General features: G+C 39.1%; 1 protein-coding gene across 2 annotated transcripts in view; it reads right to left on the bottom strand.

The window, feature by feature from the left end:
* Positions 1 to 154: 154 nt before the first annotated feature.
* Positions 155 to 13998, bottom strand: part of LOC145411192 (adenosine deaminase-like) — a 71607-nt gene continuing 57763 nt past the window's right edge. The window contains exons 4-10 of one of the 2 annotated variants that reach the window (XM_080281251.1): positions 13697 to 13857; positions 11762 to 11881; positions 10538 to 10627; positions 8349 to 8458; positions 4297 to 4475; positions 2806 to 2932; positions 155 to 2304 (exon numbers count right to left, since the gene is read on the bottom strand). In XM_080281251.1, coding sequence (XP_080137377.1) covers positions 2098 to 2304; positions 2806 to 2932; positions 4297 to 4475; positions 8349 to 8458; positions 10538 to 10627; positions 11762 to 11881; positions 13697 to 13857 — 994 coding nt within the window. In that variant the 3' untranslated portion in view covers positions 155 to 2097. The remainder of the gene's footprint in view (positions 2305 to 2805; positions 2933 to 4296; positions 4476 to 8348; positions 8459 to 10537; positions 10628 to 11761; positions 11882 to 13696; positions 13858 to 13998) is intronic. The other variant, XM_080281252.1, reaches the window with a different exon arrangement.

Raw genomic sequence — 13998 nt, 5'->3', positions numbered from 1 at the left:
AAGGAGACTGCTGGTCATATGAGTGCCACTAAGTGAAGGTGTCCCACTCCTGTGTCAAATAAAAGGTAGATATAGTACTAGTACATGGAAGAGAAATAGATAATTCAGTGATGGTCACTAATGGAAAATTACACGTATAGTTTTTGTACTGTATTTCGTACCCCAAATGGCTATAGCTTTCACTAAATTATGAAAATATCAAGGATGTTAACTTTCTCCTAACTACTGTGGTTTAGACACAATATTCATATATATGTTCTGTAACATAAAATGGGTTCATCTAAAATATTTATATGTCTGGAGTACTCTATACTTGTCTCATTCTTTTAGTGGACAGCCAAACACAAATGGAAGTTTTAATGTCTTTTCACTTAAGATCTGTAATGTTTATCACTGATTACATATACAGGGTGCTCCAGGAGTTGACCAACCAACTTCATGAGATGATTTCTGGCATTCCTAGACAAAAATGTTCTGTGAATATATGTCTGATTCACAACCATTATGGAGTAATGGATATTTAAGTTTTCTACAGTAGCAGTAACAGAAAAATTTATCCATTTTCATCCTGTGTTCCCATCTTCTGTACCCTACAGTACTTTGTTTTACAACTTGGCAGATCACAGTGTATTTGATGATAACTGTTAAGATTATTCTCAGTGAAAACTGGGTTCAGTACAGTATAGTGGAGGAAACACAGAGTGGAAACATAATTTTTCACAGTACCTATACCTATTTTCAAATTTAAATACCAGTAGCCTTGACTCTATAACTATTCCAGATCTAAGATATATGCATAGAAAAATTAGATTTACCTTAGGAATCATGGTCTTAATACATCAAATCCTTGGACACCCTGCACATGTGATGAAGGATTACAACCATATTTTTAAAAGTTATACAATGATGATACAGAAAATCCCCTTCATTCTGCTACCATAATTCAGCAAATATTGTACAGTGAAGTATGGAAGAATAAATGTTTTAAATTGGCACAATTATTACACAATACTTTCCTACTTCATACCTCATGTTTTCCAATTTCTGTATCCCTGGTAGTGTACAGTATAGAGAAACAACTATCTTCCCAGTTATGTCTGAAAGAAAATTTACAACTGGGAAAATACAAAGAAAACCCTATATCTATTTGTGCATGTTTCAGATGGTTAGATTTTTCTACTACATATTCTTCAGACTTTGGTAAAATACTTGGGTGTATAACCGTTTTCCTATTTACCCTAATCAAAGATTTATAATGGCTTACAGGAGTTTAAATATTCTAAAAGTATGACTATCTCAATACACAGACATAATTACGAATTAAATAAAATCTTGGAATAGCCCTGCAAGAAACAACTAGAACAATCACAGCATTGTAACATTTAAATTTATACAGTATATGATAAATGTGCATAAAAATAGAAATGCACACAAAATTTACACAAGTGAAATAAACACAATAAAGATTTTCTTTTAACAAACTTACATTTCTCTAATAAATTTTCTCTCTCTTATACAGTATATATAAAGAAGCTACATATACCAACTTTAGTTAAGCATTTTTTTATCCTAAATACTGTTATCATTCATTATCTCCCTTTCAAATGCATTTTATCTCAGTTTCTCTTCCAGTCAACCTTTTCAATAAATGGTACAGCACATGCAAACTTGGGACAGTATTTGTGTGAATCAGAGGTCTAGCTAAACACTGGAATATTCATGTATCAGTCACTAGCCCACTTCACTTTATAAGAAGCAACCCCGTTCATTACCAACAAACATGTGAATACCTGAACACTATCATTTATAACAAGAGCCAGACTTCTGCTACATATGGACCAATAGCCAGACCTCTGTTATGTATGGATGCTGTTCTGGATTAAAATGAGGCATACTGTACATGTAATTTCATCAGTGATCTCTCCCTATTTTTCTTTCTCTTTTTTTCATTTTCCTTGTGTCTTCCCCTGATTAACATATCCTCTCTAGCACTACAAAACTTTCCTTTTTTGGCCTCTCCATTTTCCTTTTTTTCCCATTATTCTACTACTCTCCATATTTTCCCCAACATCTACATCCTTTTACTCTCACACCTCCTCAAGCTCGTTCTGCCCAAGTGCCAAATGTGACACTGGGTTTGAGAGGCGGAGTGGAGGTGCGGGTAGTGGAGGGGGAGGAGGCTGAAGGGGAGGCAGTGGTGGATGGGGGAGCTTCAAAGATAATGCCATACGCCTCTCTCAGCTGCGCTATTAGCTCCCTCTTCTCCTCAGGTGGAAGGAATGAGTGCAGAGCTGCTTGGAAATTCTAGTTAGGGAGAAATAATACAATCTATTACGTCACACCTAGCTTGTGTGCTGGCAAATACTTTAAGTGAAATAAATTTAGGTGAGACAAGCATGGCTATGGGATAAAAATCATACATAATATATCTTATTTCAAAGCAATTTTATACTGGATCATGAGCAACTTTAATTGAGGAAAAGGTGTTAATTCATCACAAATATAATGATGAAACAACTTCAAATGAGTCAACTACAAATGAGGTCTATCTGTACTTAATTTCACAGAACTGTCTGCAACTCACACATGAATTCCTGCAACTAAATTTTCTTCACACTAGGATGACAAGGTTGTGAAGAGACAGCCAGCTAAAAATTTTGGAAAAGTACCGTATTGGTTGACATAACATCAAGAGACTGCTGGGAACACCCAGCTGAACTGGGCAGTTTCCTGCAGTAGGTTCACACCAGATGAGTCTAAGGTCAAAAAGACAAAAGTTCCAATTTTAACCATTATGGCACTCACTGCACGTGTAATGTGAGCCTCGGTGAAGCCCCACGAGTTGAGGAGGGCATATTCATCACACAGTCGGGTGCTGGTCAGTGTTGGGTCATCTGTGTTGATGCTAAAGCTGGCACCGTCCTCCACAAATCTGCACCAAAGTTAAAATGCATGTGTGGAAATAAAATAACTACTAGGCAATGAGAGTTTAGATAAATAATGAGTACTATGACATTTCTGTGTTGTGGTGTACTTGTTAAAACTATATGAAGTGGAATATCCCTACTACAGCTATTTTATGACTGATATTGTACATTAACCTGACATTTGCTATAAGCACTGGTTATCAAATTTTGCACCTGATGTTAGTTTTGGATAAAAAGACTACCATTATTGCGGCTAACATCAACAGTCAAACTATAAATCACTGGTAAGGCGATGGATCAAAACTACAGTATATTGTACCTACTCTGTATATAGTGGTAAACGATCTGAATACATGACACACAGTAATTAACAGTTTTAGTGTGAAGATCACAGCCCACTAGTTTTTGTGATAGACAGTTGGCCATCTAGGGATACCCTCCTCATAACTACCAGTGTTATCATGAGAAGGAAATACTATACAGAGATCAAAGCTGCTAGTGACCCAGCATGAAAATCTGCTAAAATATCTGCACAAAAAATACAATCAATCCTCAAAGTTCTGTACACAGACAACACCTAATCCCTTCAAGTCCAAAATGTCATATATATTTTACTTTTGACATCTCTACACGATTCTCTTGAGCTTTGGAGGGACTGTCTGCAGTAACTGGGTTTACAGTGTCCATTAACCCCTTCACAACCTGATTTCTCTCCCTAAGCTGAAGAAAATTATCTGAAGAGTGTAGTAATGAGATATAAAGTATACCACCAGACTGAATAGATTAAAAACAAATTATGGCCAGCACCAAACAGCTTTATTCAGGTAGGAGTTTTCTCACACTCAGGTGGTTAAAACACACTTTATCTTAAATAACACCTGTAACTGCCTAAAAAATATTATGCTGGATAATGCCAGATGACTGTTGTTGCAGCTGCTGAGTAACTCCAATCTGTCTGGCTGAGCAGACCTATCGATCACAGGCACACAACTGCTTCTGCAGGGCTATCCCTTACAGTGAACCAATGTATTCCCTTGCAGTAAACAGCATCTCATTACAACATGGCATGGGGAAGAGAGTGTAGGTTTGGTTCCTGGATGAATGCTGCATTTGAGTCTCTCCAACCAGTTAATAGAAGCACCATAGTAAGCTCCACATCATCTCAATTTTTGTACTGTGCAGAGGAAAATTTTTCATACAGTACTCAAGGATATTAACACTTTCAGGATCCTGTGACTCCTCTCCAAGTGAATAAGAACATCTAGTATTACCCTTAATAAAATGGTAACAACAAAACAACCACAAGCGGGTTAAAGGATGACAAGAACCTTCAAAACTCTTAATGTCAACAGATAATCATGAACTTTACCTAAGGACTGGGTGTCGCTTGGAGGGGCTAACAAGAGACTTAATGGCACCAGTGAGGTAGGAAGAGTGTGGGCACACCTCAAAATGCACCTTCTCTTTGAGGCATCGCTGGTAGATATCTTCATTTTCTATCACCCTGTACCCATGCCCAATCCTCTCTGCACCAAACGTATCTAGAGCCTGAAAAAAATTATCCGTTTATTCTACTTCTTTATTGTTCATTTTCCCATCGAGTGAATAGGGGCCTGGGGCTATTCACTCCAGACAAAGCTGAGTGATCAGTCACTTGCCCTCAGTGGAATTATGTGAGCATTAATTCCACCCATCCGTTGGATTAACACCCTTAACCCTTGCTGAGCTACAGACCTCATATGTGGTACAAAGAAGGTCTACACAGGCCATGCTGCAAGCTTCACATGAGGCACAATTTACATTGGTTATGAAACAATGACTCTTGGGAGGTAAACTACTTCACAAATAATCAGTGTGGCTGGGTTTAAAAGCTCATATCTAGTTGGAAAAGTTTAACCCACTTGGATACAAAAACCCACACTGACAGACAAAAAAGCTATATTTCCAAACTGCATGTATAGAGATATATAATAATTTTAACCATAGTGAAGAAATGTTCAAATTAGATCCAGTAATGAAAGGATTTGTGGCCATGTTCTTGCCACACCATGTAATCCCTCACTCAGGTCAGGGACAGAATGGAGGCAGTGTCAGGTGAAGTCACATCTGGTGAAAAAAAAAAAGTTACTCTGCATACAAGCAGCTTCTCAGTAACTGTATGTGCCACTCTTGGACTGTAGATCTACTGAAGAGGGTGACAGCTGTCACCGAAACTGTTTGGAAATACATCTTACTCATCTGCCAGTGTGGGTTTTTGTATCCTATTTCATGTTCACGATTGTGTGACTCTTCGCCGTTTAACCCACTTGATCACCAGGCACCTATATGATTACAATATGGCACCAGCACAAAAAATCACTCACAGTCTACTATGCCCTCACTGCAGTGCACCTCCCCACACTCTAACAAAGTCTTATTCACCTAATGCACCTACCACACCACAACTCATCAAAACAATCTCAGTCAAACACCTCAGGAAATACTCAACCAAAGTGGCTGGTTACCTGTGGTTCACTGGATTCAGGTCTAGGTGAGCCTGGAGTTGCGATGTCAAAATGGTTACCATTCAATGTATCAAATGGTTTCCTGGGCTAAAAGGAACCATTTGGCTTGTCACTCAGTACAGAGTCGCCTTAGCACAGCAGTACAGTACATCAAGTGAGTGGATGATAGGTCCTCTACCTAACATACAAAAATATTATCTCTATGCCATTATGAATGTAAAGTAAGGATCTTTACTGTCCGGAGGAAGAGGTAGTGAAGAGAGAGTAGAGGACCGCTGACTGAATTACTGTAAGACTGATCCCAGGCTGGGGTAGGAGTCAGGATCTGAATTTCATTTAAACTGTATTAACCTCTTCAATTTGATAATATACTTTGTATTTTATTTTTGCCATCTCCAGACATGTACATCCTTCTCAGTAAGAAATTTTTTTTGAACTGGAAAAATTACCTATAGTCCTGATGCCTTCACAACTACAGATCCTAACAAAATTACGTGGACACTGTCTCATGGCAGCATGTCACTGAATTGAAAAGGTTCATGCATTTCATTCATTCATCATCTAATCCAGTGTTGCCCTATGAGGAGCGTGGGGCTGGGCACGTTGGTCCTGACATTTAAGATTAGAATGACCAGCCTCACTCATTCCTGAGTTGCATTACATGAGCAATAAACCTCAACCACCCCTTGGATATAAACCTGCATTGGCTCAATCTGACTGAAGTGCCTTAATTACCCACTAAAGCACCAGGTGCCATAATTTGGTTATATGGTTACCAACCAGAGCAGTGAATGGTTTCTTGGTGTACGAAACCATTTGGCTTGTCACTCAGTGTAGAGTCACCCGTAGACAGAAGGAAGAGGAAAGAATGAAGGAAAGAAAGACAGTAGAGGAAGGAGGGAACGAAGGAATGGGGGAAAGGGCAAGCACCTGAGAGCAGCACTACATCGAGTGAGTGGATGATGAGTGCCCCCACCTTCAACATAAAAAATATCTCCACTCAAACCATCATCATTAGTCTTCAATCAGAGAGTTCTACTGTATGTACACCAAGCCCTCGTTTTTTGACAATTTGTTGTTTCAACATTTATAATTCTATAACCTTTTTTGCTGTTCGACATAGTTATCCCTGCCATTTTGACAATGCAATCTGCACACCACCAGACAGAACAGCTGAGGTGCCTCTGTCTCCTGCGCTCTGCCTTGCTGATCGGTTGCCTCTTCATTCATCTGCATTTCTATTTGGCCTTGTGGAATACAGTACTACAGCATCACCATGGCTCCACCAAAGACCCCTACTACTATCCCTGGCAAGCACAGTCATGTGCTCACCTACCTGAGTGAATGTTTCACCATCACATGGTCGGGTGACGATTGCACCAATGATTAACGAACGCTCTTACTGTAAGATACTCTTTTGGCACCAATTTTACGGAATGCACATCTTAGTTTGCACTAAGTTATGTTATAATCACTGGGGGGTCTTGGGGGCAAAGCCCTCCAGTTAGGTTTCCATGCTTCCAGTTAGGCTTCCACTGCTATTAACCTCAAACTCAATACATTTGAGTTTGTTCGGTGTGGTGACATCACGTCTGGTCAGCGGGATCAGCAATAAACACGCTATCGAAGGCATTCAGGCAGCTTTCTTGAGCAACGCTAAGTAGGTATACTGTATTTTGTTTGTTCACCAATATTATTTTGATCGAAAATCAAATGTCAATAATCTGAAATGTATGCAGTACTAAAATAATTTTCCTTGAGAAAGTAGGTTTATAAGAAAACAATTCAAATCCCTGTGTCACTTTCGTTCATATTAATCGGTATTTTTTCCATCTTTATTGAATATTTTTTTAATGACGATGGTGGTCAGGAACCTAACCCCCCCCTATTTCTTAACAATCTTGTGGGAAAAATCAGTTCGTTATTCAATCAAATCGTTATTCAACCACATTTTATGGAAAGCATCCCTGTCGAATAGTAGAGGAGAGGTGTACTGTGATTGGTATGAATACTGGGTACACACACACACACACACACATTATTTCTTTTTCCTGCAATGACCACCAGTGAATTTGCAGAGAATGAGTCATCTTAAGCTAAGATCAGCCACAATATTCATTCATCCATTATCCAATTCAGTATTGTCCCATCAGGAGCACAGCAGCTCACGGTTAGACTACTCTGTCCAAACATTTAAGGAAAGTGTGGCTGGCTGCTGGCCATTGAATGGCATTAGGTAAGTAAGAAACCCCAACAACTTTTCAGTAGATCCATACAGGCCACATTCAGTTGGAGTGCCTCAAGTCACTAGACCACTAGGTGTCAAGAAACTGTATGAGAGCCACAGGGCACTAACAACTGCAATAATTTTAAATTACACTGATCACTAATACCAATGAAAATGATCATTTCAAAAGCCTCAGGACAAAAAATCCACTGAACCGTGGCTGGAGTACGTTGTAAACATGGGGACGGAGGGATTAAATAACCGTTTGAATCTATTATTGTATTTTACCGAGATTATTTTGTTCAGATTGGGGGAGATCCTGCAGTGAGGGGGTACATGAAAGCTTTATCTAACCCCTCAAAGTCAAAATGTCTCTCACAGACTAAATAAATTTGTCTGAAGATTCCAGGCATACAATAATCAATGCCATCAGACTTAGTTACTTAACAGTATTCATAATCATCATCATCATCTAATCCTGTGTTGCCCCATGAGGAGCGTAGGAGCCCATGGCTAGGCAAGTTGGTCCTGACATTTAAGATGAGAGTGACCAGCCTCACTCATTCCTGAGTGGAACTGCGAGAGCAATAAACCCCAATGATCCTTAATGCTTTGGCAAAATAACAATAATAAAATACAAAGTATTTCACTGAAATGAAAGGATTAACAGTATAATTATATGACCCTTACTATCTTGACACACTCTGCTGAACCAGCCTCCCCTGCATGGACGGTGCGGTGGATGCCCTTCTCTCTGGCCGCCTCAAACACAGCTACATCCACAGGGTCTATCATGTCTTCTGCGGGATAAATGTGATAACAAAATGTATAACTGGGAATTTAACCCCTAGAGGTGGGACTCTTTTACTTTCTCCTTCATTGTTTCTGGATCCTACCTCACCTTATCATTCTTCACTGGAAAAGAAAACATATGGTTCGTGATGGACAGGAATGAAATTGTCGAATTCCCAGTGAGCTTGGATGATGAGGAAATGGAAAATTTGAGTATATTTAAGTACTTAGGTATTGTGATGAGTAAGAATGGAAATTTAGAAGACGAAGTGCTTGAAAGGGTACAACTGGGAAGAAAGGTTGCTGGCTCTCTGAAAGCAGTGATAAGATATAGGGAAAGAAGCATGGAAAAAAAAAAAAAAAAGTCACTGCAAGATAGTGCAGTACTGTAATACCAACTCACAAAGCTTGAACCTTGACAAAAGGATTCAAGTCTAGAATGAGGGCAGTGGAAATCTGAGAGGAGCATGTGGAGTTACATGAAGAGACAAACTGACAAATGAGGAAGTGAAGGAGTGATGTGGTAGTTCACCGGGTCGGTCAGGATCACGTGATGGTTGTGATCATCAGCAGTTTATCCTCTCAGATGAAAGCTAAGAGCTCATGTAGTCTGATCTCAGGGCAATGCCTTGACCTTCGCACATGCACACATCCATCCTCTTGCTCGAGGAGGGCAGTGACCACCCGCTTCATCAGTGAAACTTTTCGCATCCCGAGCATGGTGCGAACCCCCGTCTTAGCAGATGCTAAGTGAGAGCATTACCACTGAGCTGGCGAGCGGTGTGTGGATGTGCCAGAAAGCATTAGAAGTACACTTGAGGTGGTTTGGCCATGTGGAAAAGGATGGAGAATGAGTGACTGACAAGGGGAGTGTATGTGAGTGAGGTGGAGGGAGGGGTAGACAGGATGAAATGAAGGGATAGAGGGGAGTGTGAGTTGGGGGAGGGCAGCAAAATGGCAGGGGACAGGGCAACATCGAGGCAATTTGTTTGTGGCCACCCCTTAAAGGATTATTAATGCATCTGGCTAAAAACAGATAGACAGAGGATGATGACAATGGTGAAAATGATGACATGATGATGATGATGATAATAATGACACTGAGACATAAAAGACTAAATGAACTTTGGAAACTTTTGAGACTTCCTGTGGCCCTTCTCTCAGAATATGAGAACTGTTGCTAACCACTGTACAAAAAAAGACTGCTACATGCCACAGTGTGTAAAGGATTGTTGTGTGCCACAATGTGTAAAGGACTGCTGTGAGTCACAGTGAGTAAAGGGGAGCTGAGTCACAGTGAGTGATGGACTGCTGAGTCACAGTGAGTAAAAGACTGCTATGAGCCGCAATATGTACAGGATTGCCGTGAGCATACTGTGTAAAGAAATGCTGCCAAACAGTGTAAAGGATTACTGCTCATTAACACTCTCAGCATACTTAACTAGAAATGTTAAGCACTCCCTCAGCTCCCAGAAAATGCTCTTTAAAAGGTAATGAACGGTATCATGTATTCTATGTGATGCATCTGACCATTTTGTAGGGGCAGAAGTGATTTCTGGGTGAGCTGATATTTTGCCAATATTGTTCCTGATTGTGACAAACTATAAAAGTTGAAAACCTCCATTTCTAGGAGTTATGTGAGGAATGAGTGTAAGACATCACTGGAACAAAAGGGGTACATCATATCTGTCTTGGCTAATAAGAACTGCTTGGACTAACTTGCTTTATCCAACCCTTAACTTACACAATACTGTACTATCATTTCCCTTCTATTTCTTTCTTGCTACTTTACCATAGGTGAGATTTTTCAAACTGGAGGGATTAGGATAGTCTTCAATGACCCACACACTATTTGAGGATTCTTCCTAACCTCAAGATAATCATCTTGTACCATATAAATATGACATCCTCTGGCTGAAAGGGATAAATTTCCATAACTATTTATACAATAAATAGTTATCAGATAGTTACTCCTACTCACCAGTCATAACAGAGTTGTAATAATTAAAAACATATCCCTTGTATATAATGAGGTCTGTCTGTACAAACCAATTACCTTAACCAATCCTACCTTCTTATCACCTCACCTCTACAAGCCTCATCACCAGCAAGGTCAATGCCCACCACACCTCTGTCTCGGTACTCCTCACACAATCGCAGCAAGTCCCATGAAAACTCTGGAGGAAAGCAGTGCTGCTTAGAATAGATTTCTCTGCAACTATATTGCTTGAAATAGTTTCCTGGATGAGGCATGGACTATGCCACTAACAACAAACCTTTTCTATGGACATAGGAGGACTACTGGGCCTTGATAATGGGCTATGGAGCCTGTGCCTAGACTCGGATACAAAGAATAAAAAAAAATAAATAAAAATAAAATATAACACACTTACCTCATGTACCTCATTACCACACCACACAAACATTCAACAGAACCTCAACAAAAGATCTCTTGGAGTGCCCAACTGAAGTGAATGGTTTTCTGCAGTCCATCAGGTTCATGTCCGACACAAGAATCTGGGGCCGCAACAATATGCTAAGGCTAAACAAAAGCAGCAATGAACATGATAAAAGAAAATTCTGGTATGCTGGCAGTAAATCAGTACAAAAATAAATACATACATATGATGATGATGATAAACAATACACTTAGGTACCACATTCTATTCAAGCTAAATACAGTACACACCATCTTATTCAGCTCACGGAATTTCTGAGAGTCCAAAGATTAACGGTAATCAGTGCAGTACTGTATTCAACCCTGTGATTACCAATATCTCCAACAGCTTCATGTTATCATAAAGGGGAAAGGGTCAACCTCTTCAGTCCAAATAACCCATGTTTTGTTCATTCTTGCCACTGCCAGACAATCTTACAAGGCTTAAGAGATTGAGCTAGAGGGGTTAGTTATAGCCTTGACTAACCCCTACAGTTCTGGGAGTCTCTTCCTATCCTACATAAAATCATTGGACAGAAGCAATGAAAATAATATATAAATTGTCCTCTGATAGAGAAATAATTAAAAACATATCTCACTTTGAATAACTGTAGATGAACCTCTGAAAGACAAGAGTGGGCATCTATGTCTACAGTATGCTCATAACCTGGCACAGAATATATATACTGTATATATATATATATATATATATATATATATATATATATATATTTGCATCATATATCCCTCTTTCACATTCATGCAAAGCTGTGGCTAAATGAAAACAGAGCTGATTACTATAAAAATAATTCTTTCAAGTTAATGATAAGCCAGTAATATTTTAAAACAAAAAACTGTTATATAAATGACTGACCTGACTGTCCCCTAAGGCAGCAGAGAATTACTCGAACCTTTGTGTCAAACTCCTGCTCGCCCCGTGCCAGTCCTCGCAGCACAGCCTCCAGTACTTGATCTGTTGTCACTTCTACATCACCTGTCATACAGGTGAACAGTCTTGGTACTGCAGTCAAGTTCTATGACTTAAAAATAGTAATGGCTGCCTCCATATTACTGTATGTCCAAAGTATGGGGATCCAAGGCTAGGCTACCATTCCAGAACAAACCAGTGCTGGTAATATAATCTAACAAAAGCCACTGTAACCACTTGTGTTTACTTCTGTATGCCAATCTGTGAAAATATTACATTCCAAAGCCTTAATTCAGTAATACTGTAAAGGAGGATGTCTTCATACAAAGGCACTGACATAATTAAAGTATCTTTACAGTTTGCTGTAAATGTTCCTTCTTTATACTTGTCACATTATCAGTAGCTGCCACAAGAGGAATATTGTATGTTGAAAAATAAACACTAAATAGACACCAGAACCCATACTTATATAATTAAATTTCAATACTTTTTATCCCTCTCAAACGGAATTCACTGTGTATTTCAGAGATGTGTTCCAAAATATTACAATTCTTCATACAGCAAGTAAAGTGCATATGCAGAAACTGACAGATCAACTTTAGTTAACAATGGAACTTTTGCCCCTATACGTCGTTCCCCATTCTGAAATGCGTGTCATGGGGACGTCGGTCCCTGTTCCAAAATATTCAGACACTCATAAATTATGTTCTTTGCCACTGCTCTATAAGAAAAACTCGTAGGACACTGGAACACCACTCATTCTAAGGCTAGAGTTATACTTTGCTGGGTATAAAGATTTTTATGAAAGGTTTATTAAATCACCTATTTTTTGTGAAAATGCCTACTCATGATGGTCAATTTTATAAACAATGCCCAACCCCAAGAGGTTAATACCTGCAGATATATTTCTATTTATTTACTGCATAGTACTATGGAAATAATTAGTAAAAAGGACATGTCAATATGAAGCTTCATTATCTCAGTAATCAGTGAAGTTATACTAATTAGGTGTAACTATGTTATGCACTTTCTTCTAAACCCCAACAGCTAAAAAACCAAGGGATGGATTCAAAGGCATACTTACAATCAAATTCCTCTTGTGACTAATGGCTGTATGCTTAAGCAAGAATGTGGAGACTGTTAGGCATTCTCCACACTAACTGATGTGCTTAAACATACTGTGGCATCTACATTTGTGGGATGCCAAATTTGTGTGTTCTTGAAATGCCAAAATTTCTAGGAAATAATATAAAGCTTAAGAAGGTTCTTCACAACCACTCACAGATACAAATAATATACAGTAATATCGAATAAAAACACACTCATTGTACCACCAGGCTTGCGAATCTCACCCCATGCAACAATTGTGATTAAGCATATGGACAAAATAACAATTTATAGACTTCATTTGTGAAGCACATCAATCACACAAAATTAATGAGGAATGCCCCAATTGCTGTTTAAGCATACCACCACAAGTGTCTTACAGAAGAAACAAGAAACACAGAAAGAATCAGCACCCTCTTCTCCTAAATCTTCCTGTGAAACTGAACAAGTACAAAAGTACTGGACCGACGTGAGAGAAAAGGGCCCTGATATGGGGTTTTGCTAAAGGCTACAGAGTGAAGAACTTCATTTCCAAAAATCTTTGGTAAATGACTGATGGACAGTCACTCCTACAAATGGTGCAACACCTGAAAATTGCTCATGATAATTTTCCTTTTGTAACCAAGATCTGTTTTTGGAACAAGAAGAGACTTAAAAATGTTCTACACTCTGCATACCCTTCCTGCAACAATAAATCTGAATTAAAAGAGGGAGTTGATCACTATGACAATACTTTTTAAATCTAAGACGGCAACAGTAAAATTCTCTGGGTACCATTTGCCCCATCCACTGCACCATTGGTTGCCCCACCAACATGAGGAGAGGCTGGCAGTAAGAGATGAGGACAGAACCTCACTTCACAGTACGCCACACTTTCTCGTGCCTCATCCTCGACAAACTCATATGCTATCCTCTCGATCACCTCAAGGTCTCCTCTGGATGAGAAAGAATGGAAAATTAATGAACACACACAAATCCTGTATCTGTTTATCAGTCCATCAGTATCTCATTCAGATCTGTTGTCTTTATTATTTCATTCTGGTTACCACCAGATGATTTTATCCACCTGCAGGAAA

Source organism: Coenobita brevimanus, chromosome 88 (genome assembly GCF_032717465.1).
Source record: "Coenobita brevimanus isolate Jiangsu-jjx chromosome 88, ASM3271746v2, whole genome shotgun sequence".
Lineage (NCBI taxonomy): Eukaryota > Metazoa > Arthropoda > Malacostraca > Decapoda > Coenobitidae > Coenobita > Coenobita brevimanus.
This window is presented reverse-complemented; position numbering and strand designations above follow the sequence as displayed.